Source organism: Cyprinodon tularosa, unplaced genomic scaffold (assembly GCF_016077235.1).
Source record: "Cyprinodon tularosa strain WSP-4 unplaced genomic scaffold, ASM1607723v1 ctg81, whole genome shotgun sequence".
Classification (NCBI taxonomy): Eukaryota; Metazoa; Chordata; class Actinopteri; order Cyprinodontiformes; family Cyprinodontidae; genus Cyprinodon; species Cyprinodon tularosa.
Window position 1 is genome coordinate 1,800,936 of NW_024039574.1, and position 20,619 is coordinate 1,821,554.

At 38.2% G+C, this 20,619-nt stretch overlaps 1 protein-coding gene across 2 annotated transcripts in view; it reads right to left on the minus strand.

Annotated features, from left to right (window-relative positions):
- fbxw7 (F-box and WD repeat domain containing 7) overlaps nucleotides 1-20,619 on the minus strand; it is a 123,363-nt gene that overhangs the window by 88,058 nt on the left and 14,686 nt on the right. The window contains exon 1 of one of the 2 annotated variants that reach the window (XM_038271773.1): nucleotides 4,244-4,411. The exons of the other annotated variant lie outside the window; for it this stretch is intronic. Within the exon in view, the coding sequence (XP_038127701.1) occupies nucleotides 4,244-4,396 (153 nt within the window). The 5' untranslated portion in view covers nucleotides 4,397-4,411. Of the gene's footprint in view, nucleotides 1-4,243; nucleotides 4,412-20,619 lie in introns of those variants that run through there. 2 annotated transcript variants of the gene reach the window in all.

Here is a 20,619-nt window from a genome sequence, read left to right on the forward strand (position 1 = left end):
AAGGGATAAAATATCAAATCTCCACAGATGACAAATAACCCATTTCTAACAGATTGCTGGTAAGAGGTTTAGTGATTTGGAACCATAAAAGCTACATGCACAGGAATGTTTTTTGAATGATCTAAGATAACTAGAGGACACAAATTAAAGATGGCATGGATGTACTAAATTCAAGCAATGTGATCTTAACAGAACAGCTGGATATAGCAAACACTGCATGTTCTCAAAGCAAATGGTGGTTAGCAATGGAAAGAGTGGGAGACTACTAAAGACCAAACCAAGAAATCTTAGTGATAAAACAACAATGTTCTGCATTTACAACCCTTTCAACATGTGTCAACAAAGACATTTCATTTGAAAAGTTTAAAGTGTAGTTGAGGATATGGAAATAAGCAGTCCTCCTAATTGTCAGTCATTCTGGTGATATGTGTATGTAAGGCCGTCCTACGTGCTCGTCCCCATTTTCACTTACTGGTGGCGAGTCTGACATATTGGAAAAAACGCAAATCTTCTTTAGAAAAGTAAACTTGTATAAGCGATGCAAACAGCAACCTTTAAACACAAAGTGCACAAGGGGAGTAAATAATAATAGTTTTGTATCGATCCATAGATCCAACAGCCGATGATCCGATGCATCGACCGCAAGACTATGGATTCGTGTTTTTTTTTATCCATTTACTCCTGGGCGAAATTCTCACTCCCGTGCTGCGGTGGCGCTAAACCTATTTTGCTCTCCTACCTCACTTCCTGGTTATACTCTTACAAGCAGTGTGTTGCAATAAGCTTGACACAGACATTTTTGATTTATGCCCAATATTGAAGCGTGGTCTGTGCTAGATGCTGTGGGTCTAGATACGGCCGAGGCGATGAGGAAGTGGGGGCGAGTTTGTCCGAGAACGGAGGGACGTGAGGGCCAAAAAGAGCGGGGATCCAGGTGGAAAAAGGATCCCAGCGTTCTCGCCTACCTCACTCTTCTAGCGGGCCAAACTTTACGAGTTGTTTTCCGCAATTTCGTTCATAAAAACAAAACAAGCCGGCCCCCTGTCTGCGGCACTGTCTGCGCTCACCTACAATTTGGGAGAGGTGCAGCAGAGCGTCTGCAGAGGGGGCGGGAACGTCTGGAGCCGAGGTATTTCATTGCACTGATTTTGTGCAGTATTTTTTGATGCAAGGCCTTTCAGAATCTATAACGCAGGGGCATTATTATTTTTCAGTGAATGAGGTTTTAATAGGAATAGGTGGAGTACAACTTTGCTACTTCTGTTATATGCTGTTGTGTCTAAAATAAAATGCATAACGATATTACAGCTTTCATTGATTTATTTCAAATTTAACAATTAAACATTGTCTAACCTGTAAGGTAAAAAAAAAAAAAAAAAAAAAAAAATAATCAATTAATCGAATCGAATCATGGTGTATTCTTGAGTATCGAAAATAATCGAATCGTTGGGTCAGGAAATCGATATTGAATCGAATCGCCATGATGGGTGTGATTTACACCCCTAGCGTGCATGAGAAGAAATGGGCTCCTGCATGCTCTCGCAAGCATTTAATAGGCATTCCCTCTTGGAGCAAGAACAGGGTTGTGCATGTGCATTTTTATTTTTTTTTCTTCATTTGTGAAAATCCTCCACTATACCTTTAAATTTTCTTATATATATTTATAGAGCAGCAAAGTTTAAAAGCAGTGTCAGGTAGACAAACCCTGTATTTTAATGGCAGTTTTTCCATCTCTGTAAATTACAATTATGAGCTTTTCAAATATTTTATGATTTTTTTTTTATTTATTTTTTTACTTAGTAACATAACAGGCAAAGGTTTTGTTATATGTTATAAATAAGTTAAATATTGTGTTAAAACATTTGTTTATTCAGTAGGTATTAATACAGCTGAATCGGCCAGTGCAAGCATAAAGTATCCAACCATAATCAGACTCTTGGTCCGGTCCAGGGATCGGTAAAAGTGAGAAAATTCTCACGTTCAGTTGGCCCGGTTTGCTTTCATACAGAGATTTTAGGACCTTGCCAAACAGCATTATGTCTGTCTCTAAAGGCAGTATTGATCCATTATTGAGCTAAACAAAAAGAAGGAAAAAAAAGGTTTGTCCTATAAAGGTTTTGTGTGAAAGCAGTGTGAGAGTGATGATTCTGAGATCCAAAAAAAAACCACTTTATTTATATTATAGATATTAGGGCTGCAACTAAGGATTATTTTGCGAATCAATATATTTTTTTAATCAATCAATTAATAGTCGGATATCAAATGATTCCTTCAATAACACTTTTTATAGAATGAAGCCAGGTGAAACTAAAACTTTTCAACATTTTGAGTTCTGAAAAGAGCACATTGACAGACAAAAAAATAAATGCATCTTAAATGCAAAATATTAATACATATTTTTACAATTTTGATATAATTACGCCTAAGTGGGTTTCTGGATCAGCTAAGGGCATGTTTTAGAGTCTCTATACTCCAGTTATTGATTAATCCATTACTAAATTGGTTGACGATTACTTGAATAATCGATTAATAACGATTAATCCAATTAATTGTTTCAGCCCTAGTAGATATCTAAATGAAGAATCGCTAAATGAAACATCCCAGTCAGAAAGGAAAGCATGTAGAAGGTATTTGGATGGATGTATTAGATGTTATATTTCTGTGTGCATCTTTATTGTTAATTTGGGGCCAGTTGAGTAAACTAACTTGCCTTAACACCTGCATCTGGTATATTTTTAGTGGCTTAGATACTAAAGCGTGTAGAGTGGTAGAGAAAGCATTTAATGGAAAAGAAGGAACTGAGTGAGGAAAATGTAGGTTAAACAGGATAAATATTGATGTGGCGAATTCCCGCAATATCCAAACTAAATATATTCCTGATATGTTGGAGCCCCACCTAGTTGCTCAACTTATGATCAAACTGATGTGTGTTGTTAAATGATTTCCAATTCAATATCACTATATTTAAACACCAGTATTGTTTTGTAAAACTAAACCTAAAGCTAAAAGATAAAGTATTTATAAATCTGTCTTATGTTTTTTTCTGACTGAAAGTAATGTTGACATTTTTGAGGGCGCTTTCCAGGTTCCTGCTAAAAGAACCTGCAGTGGGGTAAAGATTATAGCAAACAGGCTTTCTCACCACAAAAGCTGGGAATAAACAGCAACCGAATCATCAGAGGTACCTGTGGAAATGAGGAAAATGTTTTTCAGAAGTTATCAGAAAGGACTGACTGCTGTCATGCCAGGAAAAGCTTTTTCATTGATTAGCTAGAAGTTTCTAACTCATATTAAACATTTTTTGTTGCTTTTTTTTCTTAATGCAACTAAATGCAACTCTTTGTTTTTAATTCAATTTTATAAAATATTTCTGAAAGTCTTTCTTTTTTCAATGAACCAAATATAATAAATACATATTCATCGGTGGCAGCCAAGCTGCTTTAATGACTAACTTGTCTTTTTCCCAATACTCTAACAATAAGCCTAGGCAACCTAAAATCACCACTAATATATGTAAACAGCTTAATGTTGCCGTCACTTGTGTATTTGACTTGAAATCGTTGCCATGCAACAACTCAACAGCACCACAACATTTTCATCGTGGATATCCTTTATTAGTCATAGGAACACAGATCTTCCTGGAAACCAAGAGAATTGGCCTTCTGGTATAATGAAGGCAAACTGCCAGTGAGAAGATGGAAGAAAAATCTTTTTCATTACTTGTTACTTCAGAACATATATTTACACAAGATAGCATGGAGGAGTCAGGATACTTGGGAGGTAGAGCTGTGATTAGAGCCAAGTCACAGTGTCATCACAAACCAGATAATGCACAGAAGAGATCAGACACATGCACCCTGTTGTTCATCCGTTCCATTAGAAAAAGCTTTTTCTTCGTCTCTGGAGGAGCAGCAATCATGGCCAACCACAAGCAGACTAAAGCCATCCATTTAAATAAATGGGCTAACTGAAAGCAAGTCCACTGTTGTCAAGGCAGCCAGACTGCCATTAAATCACCTGGTTCCATTAGAGAATCTATTACAGCTCTTCTCTCCAGGGTGCTTATTTCTTATACCTGGACAATCATCGAAAGAAAAAGCAAGCAGGTAAACACTTTTAACCAGTACTTTTTGCAATATTCTGCCACGCCTATTTGTTTCCTGGTTTAAACAGTGTCAAGTCCAGCTGCCTTGACGGACACAGCACTACTGCAGCCATGTCGCCGGGCGCTCTGCATGGTTACCTTTGGTCTAGGCGGACAGCCAGCAGCCAGGCGCTGCAGCTGTTCTGAAGTATGGCTGCAGGAGAGGAGATCTGAGCAGCAAGCTGTGCAGCCCAGTCTCTTCATCAGGGAGGAGATGATGCTGCAGCCACAGCCACACATCGACTTGCTCATTAGTAGCCGGGCTGTGCTGAGGTTTGAAGGTGTGTGGAGAAAATGAAACAAGGCTGCAAGACTCAGCCACTTCCTGCTTCCAGCGTTAGCCAACAGATATCCTCAGAGCCAATTTCCTTTCTGTGATGTGTTCCACGTGGAGCCGATCCACAGGTACCCCGACAGGGATGATCACAGCAAAGATGCCATTGCTTTCTCAAATCCAAAGGAAAGGCACTTGGGAGTTGAAAACTATATAGTTTTGTTCCTAATCCCTCGTGATCCGACTTCTCAATAATACTTCTGCTATACTCTGAGCTGCTCGTCTCCTGTCGTAGCTCCCCCTCCAGTTGCAAAACTCACTTCCACCAACAACACACTCCCTCTCTTTAATTGCAAAAACTATCAAGGTTACAGTCTGCTGTGCTCCCGACTCCCGGTTATTTCATCCGTTTCTTTCCGCTACCTCCACTGCCTCTGACTGCTGTGTAATAAGGGGATGCTATCCCTGTGAGTGCTGCTGTCACCACTACACACTCCACCACCAGCTGCAGTGGTAAACCACTCAGACTGAACTCCTTCAACTTGCTGATAAAAACACACACACACACAGGAAAAAAAAAATGCCTTTCTCATATGAAATCTGAGCTCCTGGATGCTCCCTTAATTGAGGAAGCTGTGGAGAGAATATTAGAAGAAATCCAAGCCACTCTGCGCGCACTAGAATGGCAGAGAAGCAGTGGGAATGGTTTACTGCGGGGGAGGGTTCCTGGGTAAGCATTTAGGAGACGGGATTATTACAGTAATAATCTGTCAGTGTTATATGAATGCACTGCCGATCACTTAGATACTTAAAGGCTAAAAATCCTAATAATGCGACAACTTCAATAGCTAACAGGGCAAATCCAAGAGAGCCGGCTGGAACATAAACCCTCTGAAATATGGCATTAATTTCCCATCAAAGTCATTGAGCATTTAATGGTGCAAAGATTTTGATCCCTGCAGTATATCAGATATCTAAATGCATTTTATATGAGCGTTACAAATGCAGATTTTTTTAAATCCACAGACTACTTGCTGGGGTTAAATTAACTGCTTACCTCATCACTCATGCTTAATCTGTGGAATTTTAACATTTATGAGAAATTGATACATTATTTAAGTTAAAAGCTAATCATTAGCAGAGCTGATGAATCTGGTGGGGTTTGGGAGGGGGAGACATAAAGCAGCAGGGGCGCCAATAACGGCACAAGAAAGGTTGGATGGCAATAAGGTGAGAAATGGCCCTCTGTTTAAGGAATAGCAAAAGCTGCCTATTAATAGCACATGGATAGCAGTGTTAAATGACTAATCTGAAATCAAAGGATGTCATTATTACCTCAGGTACAAGGACACAAATGTGGAGAAAATGCCAAGACTACATGTAAACTTTAGAATGGGTTATTAATAAAGAAGCTATAAAGATGACAAACCATGATCCTCTTTATGTACATTAATGGATGTCTAATTGTCTATTCATTCTACAAATGTTAATGTTTACACCATATTAAGACACAAGACAGAAATGTTTATTATGAATTTATAGCTCATTTTAGGGCCTGGCTTTAGATGTCAAGCATGCAAGAAAATAAAATAAAAACATAGGGCAAAGAAAAGGAATGTCAAAAAAACGAATGTATTTATTGTAATACTCCTCCAGACCAGGCAGTGTTTTAAATCAAATGCCATACCCTCTATACATATAATAATGACAATTTAAACTAGTTGTCCAGAAATTATCTTTTAAAAGGTCCTCAATGATAAAATAGAGAAGTAGAATAAAGAATCCAGAAGCAGTATTGCCATAAAAATAAGTAATTTTGCAGAGGCACAAGTTATAGGCAAATACATTTTAAAAGGACTTAACAAGTACGAACATTATGAGCAGAGATAAACCAACACCGACACTTTAACCTTGGTAGCTTTGCTCTAGTTTAAGCATTAAGTCATTTGTTTACACAAAATGGCTGAAAAAAACAATATTTTACTTCTCTTTTTCCTTAAAGAGACATTTTGTTTTTATTAAAAAATATCTTAAAAATTCTATTTGATCCATTAAGACTGAAACATTATTTGATGATCAGACTGACAGCTCAGTAGTTCAGCACCAATGAATCCATAAGCCTGGAGCCTTTTTTTCTTGAATGTACTTTGGCTCGGAAGTCCCAGCACCATTTGACATCAAGCGCTTCCATGTTGAAGGGGTCTGATCTGGTAAACAATCCAAGTGTTATATTAAAGATGGATTTTGTAGAAACTCGTAAGCGACCGGCATCCAGCTCAACTCAGACATAAATGGCAACTCCAGGTGAGGAGTTGCCATTGACAAGGAGTTGCCAAGCAGAAGAGTGCAGCAGTGCTGTGTTTTCAACACAGGTGGCAGTATTATTAGAAAACTCTTTCATGGCTACAAAGAAAACAATAGAGCTAATGATTTTTGCAAATGTAGACTAAGCAGTTGTATTAGCAGCAGTTTAAGGGCATTTATTGCCTACAGAACAGAATTAGCTAAGAAACAAAATCTAGTATTAAATGCTTTGGAGGAAATCAGATAAATCTCAGAGTGACTTATCAAAAAAACACAATCAGTCTGGAGGTAGAACCAAACCTCTGGCTCAAACCAGGCTGCTGGATCTTTATGGTGACACTGCAAAAAACTAAATTTGTTGGAATCCATGCATCAAATGTTTTTATTAAACCACATTTGTCTCTAGCTAGGTGGACAAAGCAAAAGCTAGCTTAGTATATCATTATACACTGATGGTCTGCACATATGGGACCAGCAGTAGGTTGCTCCAAACACAAAAGTTGAATAGGTAATATAGCATTTCAATGTTTTTTTTCCTCTTGGTATTAGAGGAAGTGATACAGGACACCACAAATGGAGAGGTTTCCACAAAAAAAGCAGCCTATCGTCTCACCGCAAGGAACTCTGCAGGACAGAAACGTGGCAGAAGTATATCTACTTCTGATATAGAAAAATCATCTACTACAGGCTGCATTTTTATAGGTCACTTCATCGCTTCACTGCTTTGATCAAAGCAGTTGAGAAAGTTTATCTGTCACCAACATGCAACAGACGTAAAAATAAAAATAAAACAACAGACAGCAGCTTGGATCTTTTCCTTCTCAGAACTTAAAGATGAAGCAGGGTGAAAGGGTGGCTCATTAATCATTGATGAATATTGCTTTTCACTGCATCAGCTCACTGCCCCAGTATTGATCCTTAAACAGGAGACTCATTGCACCACAGCATCGAGGCTCTCAGACAAACCAACGGAAAATCGCCTCTGCTGCAGCTAGAGGGAGCAATACGATAGGCTTTCAGCTACCCTGGTACACTAGCACATGAAACAGATGCTTATTAACACAAATATCACATTAATACATACATGTAAATAACTATGCAGTTTCAGTTTTTTCATAAGTGCTATATTCTAAAAACCATGCTTTATTTTTTAAATTTTGCTACTTTGTAACAGCTGTTCTTACTGCACTAGTTTTACTTTTTATCTTGACATAAAAAAGTTTGGTCCTTCATTTGTTGTTTTTAAGTGTGCTTTAAAGATAATAATCTTCTGAAAAGTTTCCCTTGCATTTCCATACACTTTGCATGTTTTAGTTTTCCAATCATCAAAAGAGTAGTAAACAGATGACAGCCACAGAAACAGGAAATAAAGAAAAGACCCTCACTGCCTGCTGTGGGATCTTTTAATTTGGATCAAAAATCACGTTGTGCACGTAGGCTGTGCATTAGACAGGTTTGCTAGCAAAATACAGATAGATGAGGTGGAAGATAGACTGACCTAGTATTTGTTGAGCTCGGTGGTTTCCTTACTCATCAGCAGCTAAGAAAAATGCAAAGGAAGAAAAAAAAAAAATCCCTAATATGAATGAGCTAGTTTAAAAAATAGGTTTGCAATCTTCAAAAATGTTTCAAACCATGTATAATATTCCAGGATACAACTGATGCATTATAAGTGGGATTTAATAAAAACACCAAAGGATGTTTGAAGGTGGGTAAGGACTTATAAAATTGGACCTTATACATAATCAGTGTCTGCCGGTGGGATTTAAAAAGCCTTCCTGCAGAAACCTCTTCAGATGAAACAACACTGGAACTTTATCACTCGAGTTCCGTTTCCTAAAATGCTGAACAAGACTTTGTAAAGAAGGAGCCGAAAGGAATCAACACTATCCTTTATCGCAGTAGTACTGTTGGTAGGTCCATTGCCTGGCAGTTAGAAGGTACAGAGCTTAAATCACATCATAGGGTCTTTCTGCATGGAATGTGTATGTTCTCTCTTGTGAGTAGGTTCTCTCTGGGTACTCCGACTGCCTTCCACAATCCAAAAAAATATAACTGAAATTGGTTTCTCTAAATTCCCTTTAGTGATGAGAGTGTGCGTTCATGGTTGTCTTTCCGGTGGATCTCTGTATGGCCTTGCAGCTTTTCTAGAGTGTATCCCGCCTTAACCTAATAACCACTGAGGAAGCAAACCGCCTCCATCTACGACCTGCTATACACAGGTGAGTATAGACAATGGAACAACTTTAAAAACAACTGAACCCCTGATTGGAATCGTCTTCACTAAAAGAGGGAAAGGTTGTGCACCTCAAAGCCATGTTGAGTATTGTTGTTTTGTTTTGTTTTTTACCTTGCATAACACCAACCATAGAGACATTGGCATGATACTGAAGCTAAAGAGATTTTATGCTCCACTGGCCCTCAAAACAGATCATTCAGAAACTTTTAACCTTATTATTTAAGTATGCATAAAGTCTACATACTAAACCTGAAGAAGAAGCTTAAGAGCAGAAAACCAATAGAGGTAAGTTTAGATCATTTTGTCTGAAACTGTTAATACGGCATTAAGATAGAGGAACATCTGCATGGTCCTAGACCTAACGTTGTTTGCTTTTGTTTTGTTTGTTTTTTGCTCACTACAATAGATAAAGATTGTTATTAAGTCTCAGAATATGAGTCCAAAGATGTGGACGGGATTGAGAACACTATAAAAAACACTTCTGTGATGCCCATTTGCCACCAGATAAGTCTATGTGAATAGACTTTGATTTCTCTGGATATACAGTTTTTCCATAAATTATTACAATTAAACTTTGACTCTACAATTTGAGGCTAATACCAGCTAAAGGGAAGCAGATATCAATTTGCTTTATTTGCAGGCAAAGTGTTCTAAACTTATAATGCAAATTTTAACCCAGTACGACTAATGGAAATAGTCCAGAGACTAGTTATTCTGGTTCTGTTGCTTCTATCAATGTGTATATAATTCATAAAAAGCGTGGCAGATTCCTTGAATGTTACCCCTTGTCTGCGTGCATTCAGTGCGGGTGAAATAGAACAACTTTAAAGGGTTGTTGAAGCATTAAACTGGAAGTGTGGTTGTTAATTTGGGCTTATTTCAATGGCTGGCGAAAAGCTGCATCAGTCATCAGCTACTGCAATACAAGAAATTCCAAAAACATGAATGTTTTGTTCACTGATATGTCAGATAAAGGGAAAAATCTACAATACACTAAGCAGTACTAACTGAAGCCCACTAAAATCTGTGTTTTATGAAATTCAGCAAATAACCAGGCAGTCTTTTTTGCGCAGCTTTACAAAAATTATTATTATTTTTTTTATTATTATTATTATTTTTTTATTTTTTTCCAAAGCATGACCGTTAAATGTGTAGATTACAGTTCCTTTAAGTTTTACTTTCTATGTAAGCTCAAAATGCCCAAATGTTTGTTTAGTAAAAAGAAAGTGGGACATAACCAATTATTCTTCACTAAAACAAAGTTAAAGGAATAGTACACCCAAAACATGATTAGCCTTCATTTTCTACTCACCCCCATGCTGAACAACACTGGAGTACTTTTTTGATATCTCAAATGCATCTGGAGATCTGGGAGGCTTCTTGCTGTCTGCTGACATTCAAATAATGGAGGTCTATGGTGACCGAGACAGAAAGGTCCATAAAAGTCCACAAAAAACGTGTCAATATTCCTCCATACTGCTCTTCCAATGTATTCCAAGTGTCCTGAGTGGGTAGCATCCAGAATTTACTCGAAACGAAGTCATTTAGAATGTTTTTAGAGCATAAACAGTAGTGTATAGGATTTCCTGAAAGCGCGCACACGACGCTACGGAAGCCGGCAGACCAAAACAGCGCATTCAGCTCGGCAAAGAACTCATGCTCTTCCTCAACACTGAAGTCCTCAGACATTTTTCTTTCGTTGTTTCTTTCTTTGCACAGGTAAACAGCACATTTCTTCTTCTACGCTTGCATTATTGGCAGAGCAGACGCTGAATGCGCACTTTCATCTGGCTTGATCTGCCGGCTTCCGTAGCGTCGTGAGCACACATGTGCGCGCTTTCAGGAAATCCTATACACTACTGTTTATGCTCTAAAAACATTCTAAATGACTTCGTTTCGAGTAAATTCTGGATGCTACCCACTCAGGACACTTGGAATACATTGGACGAGCAGTATGGAGGAATATTGACACGTTTTTTGTGGACTTTTATGGACCTTTCTGTCTCGGTCACCATAGACCTCCATTATTTGAATGTCAGCAGACAGCAAGAAGCCTCCCAGATCTCCAGATGCATTTGAGATATCAAAAAAGTACTCCAGGGTGTTGTTCAGCATGGGGGTGAGTAGAAAATGAAGGCTAATCATGTTTTGGGTGTACTATTCCTTTAATACTGATGACCTTAACTGAATCTGCTGCACTCTAGTGGACAAAAACTAAAACCTCCAGCAAACAATGTGCCAGTGATGAGCTAACAGGCTGTATCTGTGACGACCACATTGCTATAAGGCTGAATTCAATACTCTGAGAATATAAATAGAGCACCATTACAGCTTTTTTTTTTTAAAGAAAACAGAGCTTTCTATAAAGCAGAAAGATCCCTTCCCCAAAAACAAGCACTTAGCCTGGAATATCCCAAGCCACCAACAACCAACACATTTCATAAACATTTTAAGCAATTTACTCGGTCATATGAGGACTGTCTTTAAAACCAGATTAAAACCAAGAAACAGACCATGGTCTGTGTTTGAATAATTCTTATTTAGGAAAACATCCTTCCATAAATAAACCACAGAAAAGATTTTTGATGCAATGCCAAAAATGACGATATACATAAGTTTAATTTCCATCTACCCCGCATTATCCAAAAATACATAAAGGTGCAATGATTTTAAAAACTCTAAAAGAGGTCCAACAGAACCATTTATCAAAAACTGTTTGACCTTTTTATTTCTAATATTTCTGCAGTAGCAGCAGTTTTTTGTTTTTTTTTTAAACCATCCCTATTCACCATCAGATCTGTGAAGCAGGAAAAATGCTGTGCTGAATTATTTACAGAGAATGAGTGGGTGAGAGTTGTGGGACTGATTAAGGAGTGACACAGAGGATAACTAAATCTCAGTCGCTTTTAACACAGTGCTTCAAAAGCGGTTTGCAGGGCTTTCTGAGAAAAAACAACAGCAGTGCACTTCTTCCTACATTACTGCAACGCAATATCACAGCAATGTCCCCTGTGTGGAAGATAGTTTGTTCTAGAAACAGAAGCTCACTCTTACAAGACTGCATCCAGCAGGGAACAGATATTACTAAGAAAGAAAGAAGAAACACTTTGTTGCCTCTGATGTTTACTAAGAATCTGTGTTAGTATAGTCACGTTAAAGAAATAAAACATCAGATAAAAACAGAGAAGTGGCACTTTAATGAAAAGAAATGAAAAACTGATTTTGAATTATTAAATTGCCTAATGCCCCCCTTTTCACACACAGAGAGCAATGAAACTCTTAAGGAGACGACAAGGTTAACACTTTGACATCTGAGTGCTGGTTCACACTTTAAAAATGCAGCAGCAACCCAAAGAAGACAGCGCAGAGTGCTATCGCTTTACCTTTAATTCACCAACGTGTGCCTGTGATGAATTATTCAGGACTTGCACCACAAGTCGGGGCTTTAAGGAACCTCCCCATCTCTCCCTTTACAGCCCCCGAACACCAATCACAGAGAAAACAGCCTAATTGCATGTAATCTCCTAATCAGTCATTTCTAATTAACACACATTTACATCTGAATGCTGCCAAAACAAACCAGCTAAATCCTAATCATCGTTACACTTTGGACAAGCCTTCCCAATCGCTTTTCACACCTTTTTAAAAACGACTGAGTACAAGCAGGATGCCTCAGACTTAATTTAGCCAGTTTGTTCATAATGTCTCCAATAACTTCCACAGTCTCTTGTTTGTAAGTGTGAAAGGTCGGCATCCTGCCTGGGAAGCAAACAATGAAGCACAGGGTGGGGTCTTCCGTACACGGAGAAGAGGATTCATGTCCTTGTCTCCCTCAGTGACCCTAAATCTCCATGTCTTTTCCCAAGTCCATTAAATGAAACCCCGTTAACAAACTGACTTCGCTATTGTATGAGCTGCTTTGGACTTTGATTTCCTTATTTTGTCCTAATCTCCTGCTCTTGGCCTTAGAGGCAAATCAATAAGCTCCTCTAACTGTATCGTCATGTCTTATTAAACAAACTCTGGGTAGAACAGTAGCCAGATCACACACAAAACAGTGCTCCTAAAAGTGGGTTTAGACATGCTAATATTTTATATTTTAAGCGAGTTTTACACATCAATATATTGGTTCAATAACTATATTGGAGTTTTAAAAGCCTTTCTAATTCTAAGTCCTGTTCTTTTCGTATGTTATTTTTCTAAACAGTGTTTATGCATCTAAAGCTGTTTGTTAAAGACTGTTCAGTTATGCATTTAGAACTATTATTAGTTAGAGCTAAATAAACAAAATGAACAATTATCGTTTTCCTTACAGTCCAGTCAAACCTCAGGTGAATCATTCTGCACTAGGGCTGCAACAACGAATCGATAAAATCGATAAAAATCTACTTTTAAAAGCGTTGGCAACGAATTTCATCATCGATTAGTTGTGTCGCGCGATTATTGCGTCATCCGCCGCGCCGTCATCACTGCCTCTTGACTGAAAGAGGAAGAAAAAAAATATGGCAGAGCGAGTCAGCGCCGCAGGAGCAGTGTTGCCAACTCAGCGACTTTTCAGACCCCTCCAGCGACTATTTTTCAAAAAAGCGACTAGCGACAAATCTGGCGACTTTTTACGGTGTCACTGGCGGCTTTTAGAGACTCTTACGTGAAAGCATGTATCGTTCCTACTCTGCCGTGGGGCGCCTCCCCCCCGCTCCCGCAGGAGTCCCTCTCAGCTGCAGTCAGAGCCTCAGCGTCCAGACTGCAAATGAAGCGCGCATGCACCGGGATTGACGGCGCAAATTGATCACAATAATTAAAATAGCCTGCGCTTTGTAAAGCGAAAAAAGTGATAACATGCAACTTTTTTCAAAAGAAATTAACATGGCACAGAACCACCATGTTTGTTTGGTTTTAAAGTGGGGAAACGTATCGTTAGTTTCTCAGGTAGCTCATCTGATGCTTTCCTTACCGTGTTAGTAGGTTACAGACAGTGATAAGGTTGGCTACTTATTTTACTTTTAATTTCATTTGAATTAGCTTAAGCAGCGTTTATATTTACTTTATAAATAAATTAACTTGCAAATTATGAGGGCAAGGCTTTTAAAGTTTAAATCTTCTGGCGAAGATAAAGTAAAGAAGATCCTGCAATTTATGGAAGTAAAGCAGAATAAAATCCAGCAAGATCAGTAATATGTCAATTAATTATATGCCACATTCCCATGTAAATTGGAGTCTTTGGAGGATGTGTTTTTTAGCACCCCTAGTTCTCTCATTTTTATTCCAAATACAATTTATAATTTGAATCACAGGGCTATTTTTATCTCTATGGTTAAGTATTTTCTCAAGTAGCAACTTTAACTGCTATACTTTCCTGTCTTAAAAGGCAGAACTCTTCTAGTAAAAAAAAACTCATTTGTTGAAATGGGGGGCCTATTGTTTGAACCCCTTAGGGGCTTTTAAAAACAAAAATGTCTTTTTTTGCGCTTTATGAAACAAAGTACCCTATATTTTGTGGATGTACAGCTACATTTCTCATGTAAGTTTGCGTAGTTTTAACACAAACATTTATTTTTCATATTGCACCAGTACAGTTAATGAGCAACCTGTACTTGTGTGCTTGTTTGTTCTGTCTAAATGTTTATTTTGGAATAAAGAGGTTAATATAAAAAAAAATTTTTGTCCGATTCATCGATTAATCGAAAAAATAATCGTCCGATTCATCGATTTTTAAAATAATCGTTAGTTGCAGCCCTATTCTGCACTAAACCACATTTTACAGAAAACTGGTTCTTATTTGTTGAAATTTTAAATAAAATGTTGCCTTGTTTAACAGCCTTTAAGCTCCACGGAAAGAATCAGGAGTCAAAAATAATTTAGTTAAGACTGAATAAGCCTCTTTTAGATTTTGAATCCCTAACTTGATCACTAGCATGTATGCTATTTCTGAAATCCTTAAGCCTCAACAACACGCGTCGCAGGACCTTTTGACAGAAACAGCAGCAAAGCAGGATAGTTTTTAAATAAGGTGAGGCTTCACTTGGTAAAAGATGAAGGTAGAGCTCATAATAATTTATGTAATACATTTAAAGGGTTAAAAAGTCACTAGCTGACATGTTACCCATAAAGCTATTTATTATTGTCCGGTTAGTTCTAATTAAAATCGATGTTTAGATACAGTCACTGTGTAAAAATGTACTTGAGTGTAGTTCTAATTTGAAACCTTCATGCATAAAAATGTGACGCTGCTCCATTAAGGATTTCTTATAACTAAACTGCTTAAACTGGCTGTATCAGAACACGTGACCTTCAAAATCCAACAAGAGGCCATGAGCAAGAGGTACTGAGGAAGCTGTGGTTCATCTGCAGTGAAGTTAGTCTTGGGAAAAGTATTCCACCCCCTGCAACAACGACACAAGGAAAGAAACTGACTCCTATATGAAAGCTCCTAGGCCACCTTGATTCCAGTCTGACGAACTGGGATGGTACTGGTGCATAGCAGACACAACAGCCTCATCTAAATGTGTATTCTCTGTAGCTGGTCACACTAAACAGGCTGCTCACAGGACTCACAGCAGAAGATGTTAACATGCCGCTTTTTTTAAACCGAAATACTCGCTTTACAAAGACCTCATTCAAAGCATACAGAGAGGGATGTTTGTTTCAGACCCAGGAAGCCTGTTTGTGCTCTTTATAGCTTTTCCAGTTCATCTCTCAGGGATCTTTTTAGAAATTCTTACAGTTTGCTTTGGACTTATTTTTTATTTAAACATTAGTTTAACAATCCTTATCCTAGGGGATTAAGTGTTTTACATTTTGTTCTATGTTTCTTTTAACCCTATTCAGTAACCTAATACTTTACTGTTTTGCTATATTTTCAAACATGTTTGAGGCTTTGTGAAATTTTGTCAACTTTTGTGTTTAAATGAAACATAATTGCATTCATTTCATGGAACAGAAATCTTCTTAATACAAAGGAAAACTGTTTAAGGAAATTGCTGCTTATCAGTTAATTGTCAGTCTATTGCTAAGATTAATCAAGTTGAGATTTATTAATTAATCAATATCTTCCCAAGTAGCTGAGAGTAAAATGCTATTTTAAAACTAAATCTGCTGAGTCTGTGGATAAACCTGAGCCCAACTGTAATGACTGATGTTACAGTAAAATTTGTTTTTTCAGATTTTTATAATTTAACAGTTTAACGTGAATTTGCTCCTACTATGAGGAACCAAAAAGTTGGGCCAACCCATTTCACCTTTGGCATAAATGCAAGAATTGATAGAGCAGAGAGTGAAATGGGACTGACTCATCCAGGCTTCAAAAACAGCTTCAAAGCCATCTTGGCTGGGATTTTACAAGCTGACCCTAAGCCAGAGCTCCCTCATCATCATGAACCAACAAAAGCAAAGCTCCTGGCCCTGGTGTTCTAGTCATGACAACTTCTCCAAGTAAAAGGTTCCTTCCTACAAAACTCTTGAGCAGTTTAACCAAAAGTTCTCTTTTTCTTTCTTTGTTTAGGCCACAAGAGCAATTCTACAAACTAGATCCTTCTCCTGATGTCCCTAGGTTTATTTTTTCTTTGGAGAAAAAGGCGGATCAATTACGATAAAAAATTAGGTCTCATCAATGACTCAGAAAGCCAAACGAGTGTGTCAAAATTAATGATGGGAGATCTGAATCCCTTCTTTAAACGCCCAGAGAGAACACAGTCACTTCTTTTGAATGTAGAGAAATATCAACAGTGGGAATCACCATATAACACCTGCAACAGCACGTAGCTGTGAGTCACCATAACAGATGTGTCAGATCTTCCTCTGCGTCACGATTAGGAAGCGAACAATGGCCAACGGCTGGCAGACAAAACTTTTCAACCTCAAACTCCCATTAGTTGGAATTCATCCATCTGAAAATCTGTGAGAATTATAGTAATGGAGGATATCTTTATAAATGAATAACATTTTGACAGAAACTATCTGAATGTACTGACAATATTTTGAAATAGACTCTAAAGCAGCAGAGGCTATTGATAAAGTTAGGAAGAAATAGCTTGCATGTCGTTCAGACAATCATCTGAAACGAAGTCTGACAGCATAAGGTCAATAAGAAGGATTTTGATACAGAAACGTCTTCCAATGAGATCCTCCACTAAATACTTGGTCTAATCCTGATCCTAATAAGATCAATTTGCCTGAACTACTGTGCCAACATGGCCAAGAGTTGACCAGGTCTGTGTCTCTGCTGAGGCATTACGTAGCCACGGCTGCTTTTATAGCAGCCGATACCAATAGATGAACCGAGAGGTTAAGGTCAGGCCGTTTGCTGACCAATGAAGCGAAGTGATGCCAGTCATTAAAGCAGCAGTTGACCTAAGCCTGTACCAAGCCTAGTTGGTAAATGACAGCATCTTCATACAGCTTGTCAGCAAGTGAGCCACAGTCATGAGATCCTCTAGAACAGGGGTTTTCTACTGCAATCCTTGTAATCCAGTGTCCTGCACCTTTTAGCTTAGGGCTGGGTAAGTAATTGCATTTGCAATATGATCACAATTTAACAACAAGTCATTTTTAAATAATAGAGGCACTCAATGTCAAGACACCAACTTCCTCACAGCAGCCCTTTAAGTGACAGTAACACTTTAGTGAGTTTATGGCCGCACAGAAAGGTTAAGAGATTCCGTCAGCATGCTGATCCATGCATGCAAGCAGAAATGAATACTTTTACACACAACAGTAAGAGGTAAGTCCTGCCATGATAGTCTTTGGACAAACAAGCTTCAGAGGCCATGAAAACAATGAAATACTGGATGGAAACATCTACATGATCGAAGTTAGTGTAGAGAAAAATCCAAACACAAAGAAAATTTCAAAATGGGTCATTAAAAATAACATATCGCACTTTTCTATTAGCCGTCATTTAGTCTGAGCCTCCCCACGGCTGAATCAAATGGAATTACTTCTTCAGTATGCAGTCAATTTTGAAAACACTCCTTGATCTAAAGAAATACCTTTGAAATCAGAAACCTTTCTTTGGAGTTTTCATAAGCATTTCTGTAAGCATTTATTAATTAACACAAATAAAGCTGGAAAAATATCAATATATCAAAATATCAAAAAATATCTTACAACTGCAACAAATCCTTGTGCTGAAATTCTCCAGTTCAAATCAAGACTTTGTGAATCCTGCTCTACTTTCACTTGGTGTTCAGGGGATGATATTCTAGACAACTAGTCAATACAGAAAAAGGTGCTTTTAACTTACAGGAAAAGTCTGTTCAGCAAGGAATAAACGTCCATCCATCCATTTTCTAACACGCTTAATCCCAAGTGGGTTGCTAGTGGTGCTGGTGCTACAGCTGTCTACAGGCGAGAGGCGTGGTACACCCTGGACAGGGCGCCAGTCCATCGCAGAACGAATAACCAATGGGTCATTATTTATACCCAATAAATAATGACCCATTGTGGTAATTTAATGAATTTTGCGTTAATCAGTAAGAAAATGAAAATGTTCATTGCGATCACCTAGTCAGGACCGGCCTTTTTTGCCCATATAGAGTAACAACTCACTCCTGATATCTTCCGGCAGTGAAGTCATGGTGCGGTAAGCCCCTTTACAAGCCAAATCAATGGGGAGCTACTAGACACATCAGAAATCAACAACAATTATTTAAGATTTCCAGAGGACTTTACCATTGAAATTTGTGAGAGCTATAGTTTAACTGGCATGGCAGTTGGATGTAATAAGGGTAAAAGTGGGAGAGAAAAAAAAGTGTCATTTCACCTTTCCGACCCATGATCCACCATGAGTTCATTGTTGGATTGCCAACTTGATGAGGGAGGATTTGCCATCAAACTTCTGGCCAGAGAAAAAACACGCCATTAATCCCTTACTCTCTGCTTCGCTTAGTGTACTGGTTGTCACCATCATGGATAATAGCACGTTGTGACAAACACCAGATAAAGCACTGGGACTTCCTCAACAGCCGATACTGCACGGTGACGTCAGAAACCGGTAGGTGGCAGTAGTTCTCTTTGACAAACATGGATTCTCCGGTAAAGCACATTCAAATGAAATTACTCTTAATCAAAACACTTATCATTTATTGAAAAGTATGAAATAATTTCCTATTTAAAGTACTTTCAGAAGTTTGTATTCTGAATGTGACCAGACTTTTCCTTTAAGAAAAACTGCAGGTTCATAGGAGCTCTCCAAAAAGCTAAGTAGACCTGACCAGGATTGCAGTTCTACATAGCAGGAGTGGTGCTACAGGAACAATTGATAAAACTGAATATTGACAGAATAACCAGATGCCCAGACAGGCTCTCCAACTGTATGACATTTAATAACTGAGACAAAAACGCTCATTTAAAAAGCCCTGCTGATGCACTAAATAAGAAGTGTAGGGTCTCCAGATGCCATGGCAGGATTTTCTCAGTGTGTGCTTAACATTGTATATTTTCTATGTGTTAGTTGCTGAAGCACTGCATCAACATTTAATATATACTTCCGCCCGTGATGTAAAATGAAATCCTGGATAGAGTATCTGCTGTTTTTAATTGCTCCTGAACTCAACAATGTGAAACAATTAAAGCCATGATTCAGAACAATGAAGCTGCTGAGCTAATAAAACGCAGAGCTACAACCTCTAAACTACACCAATGTAGCACATCTCGTAGCTGCTGCAGCATAAAGTATTAATTGTGTTTCTTAAAGAGCTGAGTGTGAAAGCCATATGTTGTTTAATTGGAGCGCTCTGTGTATTTAATGGGATATATATATATAAAATATTATATTTGTATATATATATTTATTTACTTATAGAATTTATTTTTTTTTTTGACAAATTACAAATAGATTGTTTTGGCACCAATGACAACAATTACAGTAAATTAAATTGTAAATATTAATTTGCGCACCTTTTGTTTCAACAGATAAGAGCTTGTAGGAACTGAATTATTAATGATTACTCTAAAGATGAAAAGAGCCTAGAAAAATATCCCTCGTAGGCCAAACTACCTTGGCAAGTCAGATTAATGATGTAAAGTAGGGCTGTCACAATAACCGCATGAATGAAATATCGCAATATCAAGAAACTCACCGCGCTACAAAACCAGCCACCGCCATCACCGCATCTTGGGACAACAGTTGAGAAGGATACAATGGCAGCTGCACTGGTATCAAAATCAAATGTTACTTCGCCCCTTTGGGAGCATTTTGGTTTTCAGCCAAAGGAAAAGAGGGAGCCTGACAATTTAAATGAGGCAATTTGTAAAATCTGCGGCAAAACGGTTCAAGTAAAACGTGGAAACACAACAAATTTAAGGGCTCATCTAGCTAGCTACCACCCAGCTGTTACGGAGCGGCTACCGCCGCCTCCTGGCACACAGAGTTGTGGGGCGGCTCATGTCGGTGCCAGCCGACCAATGTTTGGTTTTAGCCCATAAAACAATACAAAATAATGAAATAGCAGTAGACACTATGAGAAACCACAGTAAGTTCCTCTTTCAAATATAAAATTGTGGACAGAACAGATTTGATAGCAGTGGCTGCGCTACATGCATGTTCTCAGCTCGGCAGCTCCTGCTTATTCACAGCCATGTTGGGCCTTCAACTATAATACTGCAAAGGGATTTGTCGACCCATTTTGGGGTCGGTCTGAAATGGTTGAAACAGGAGCT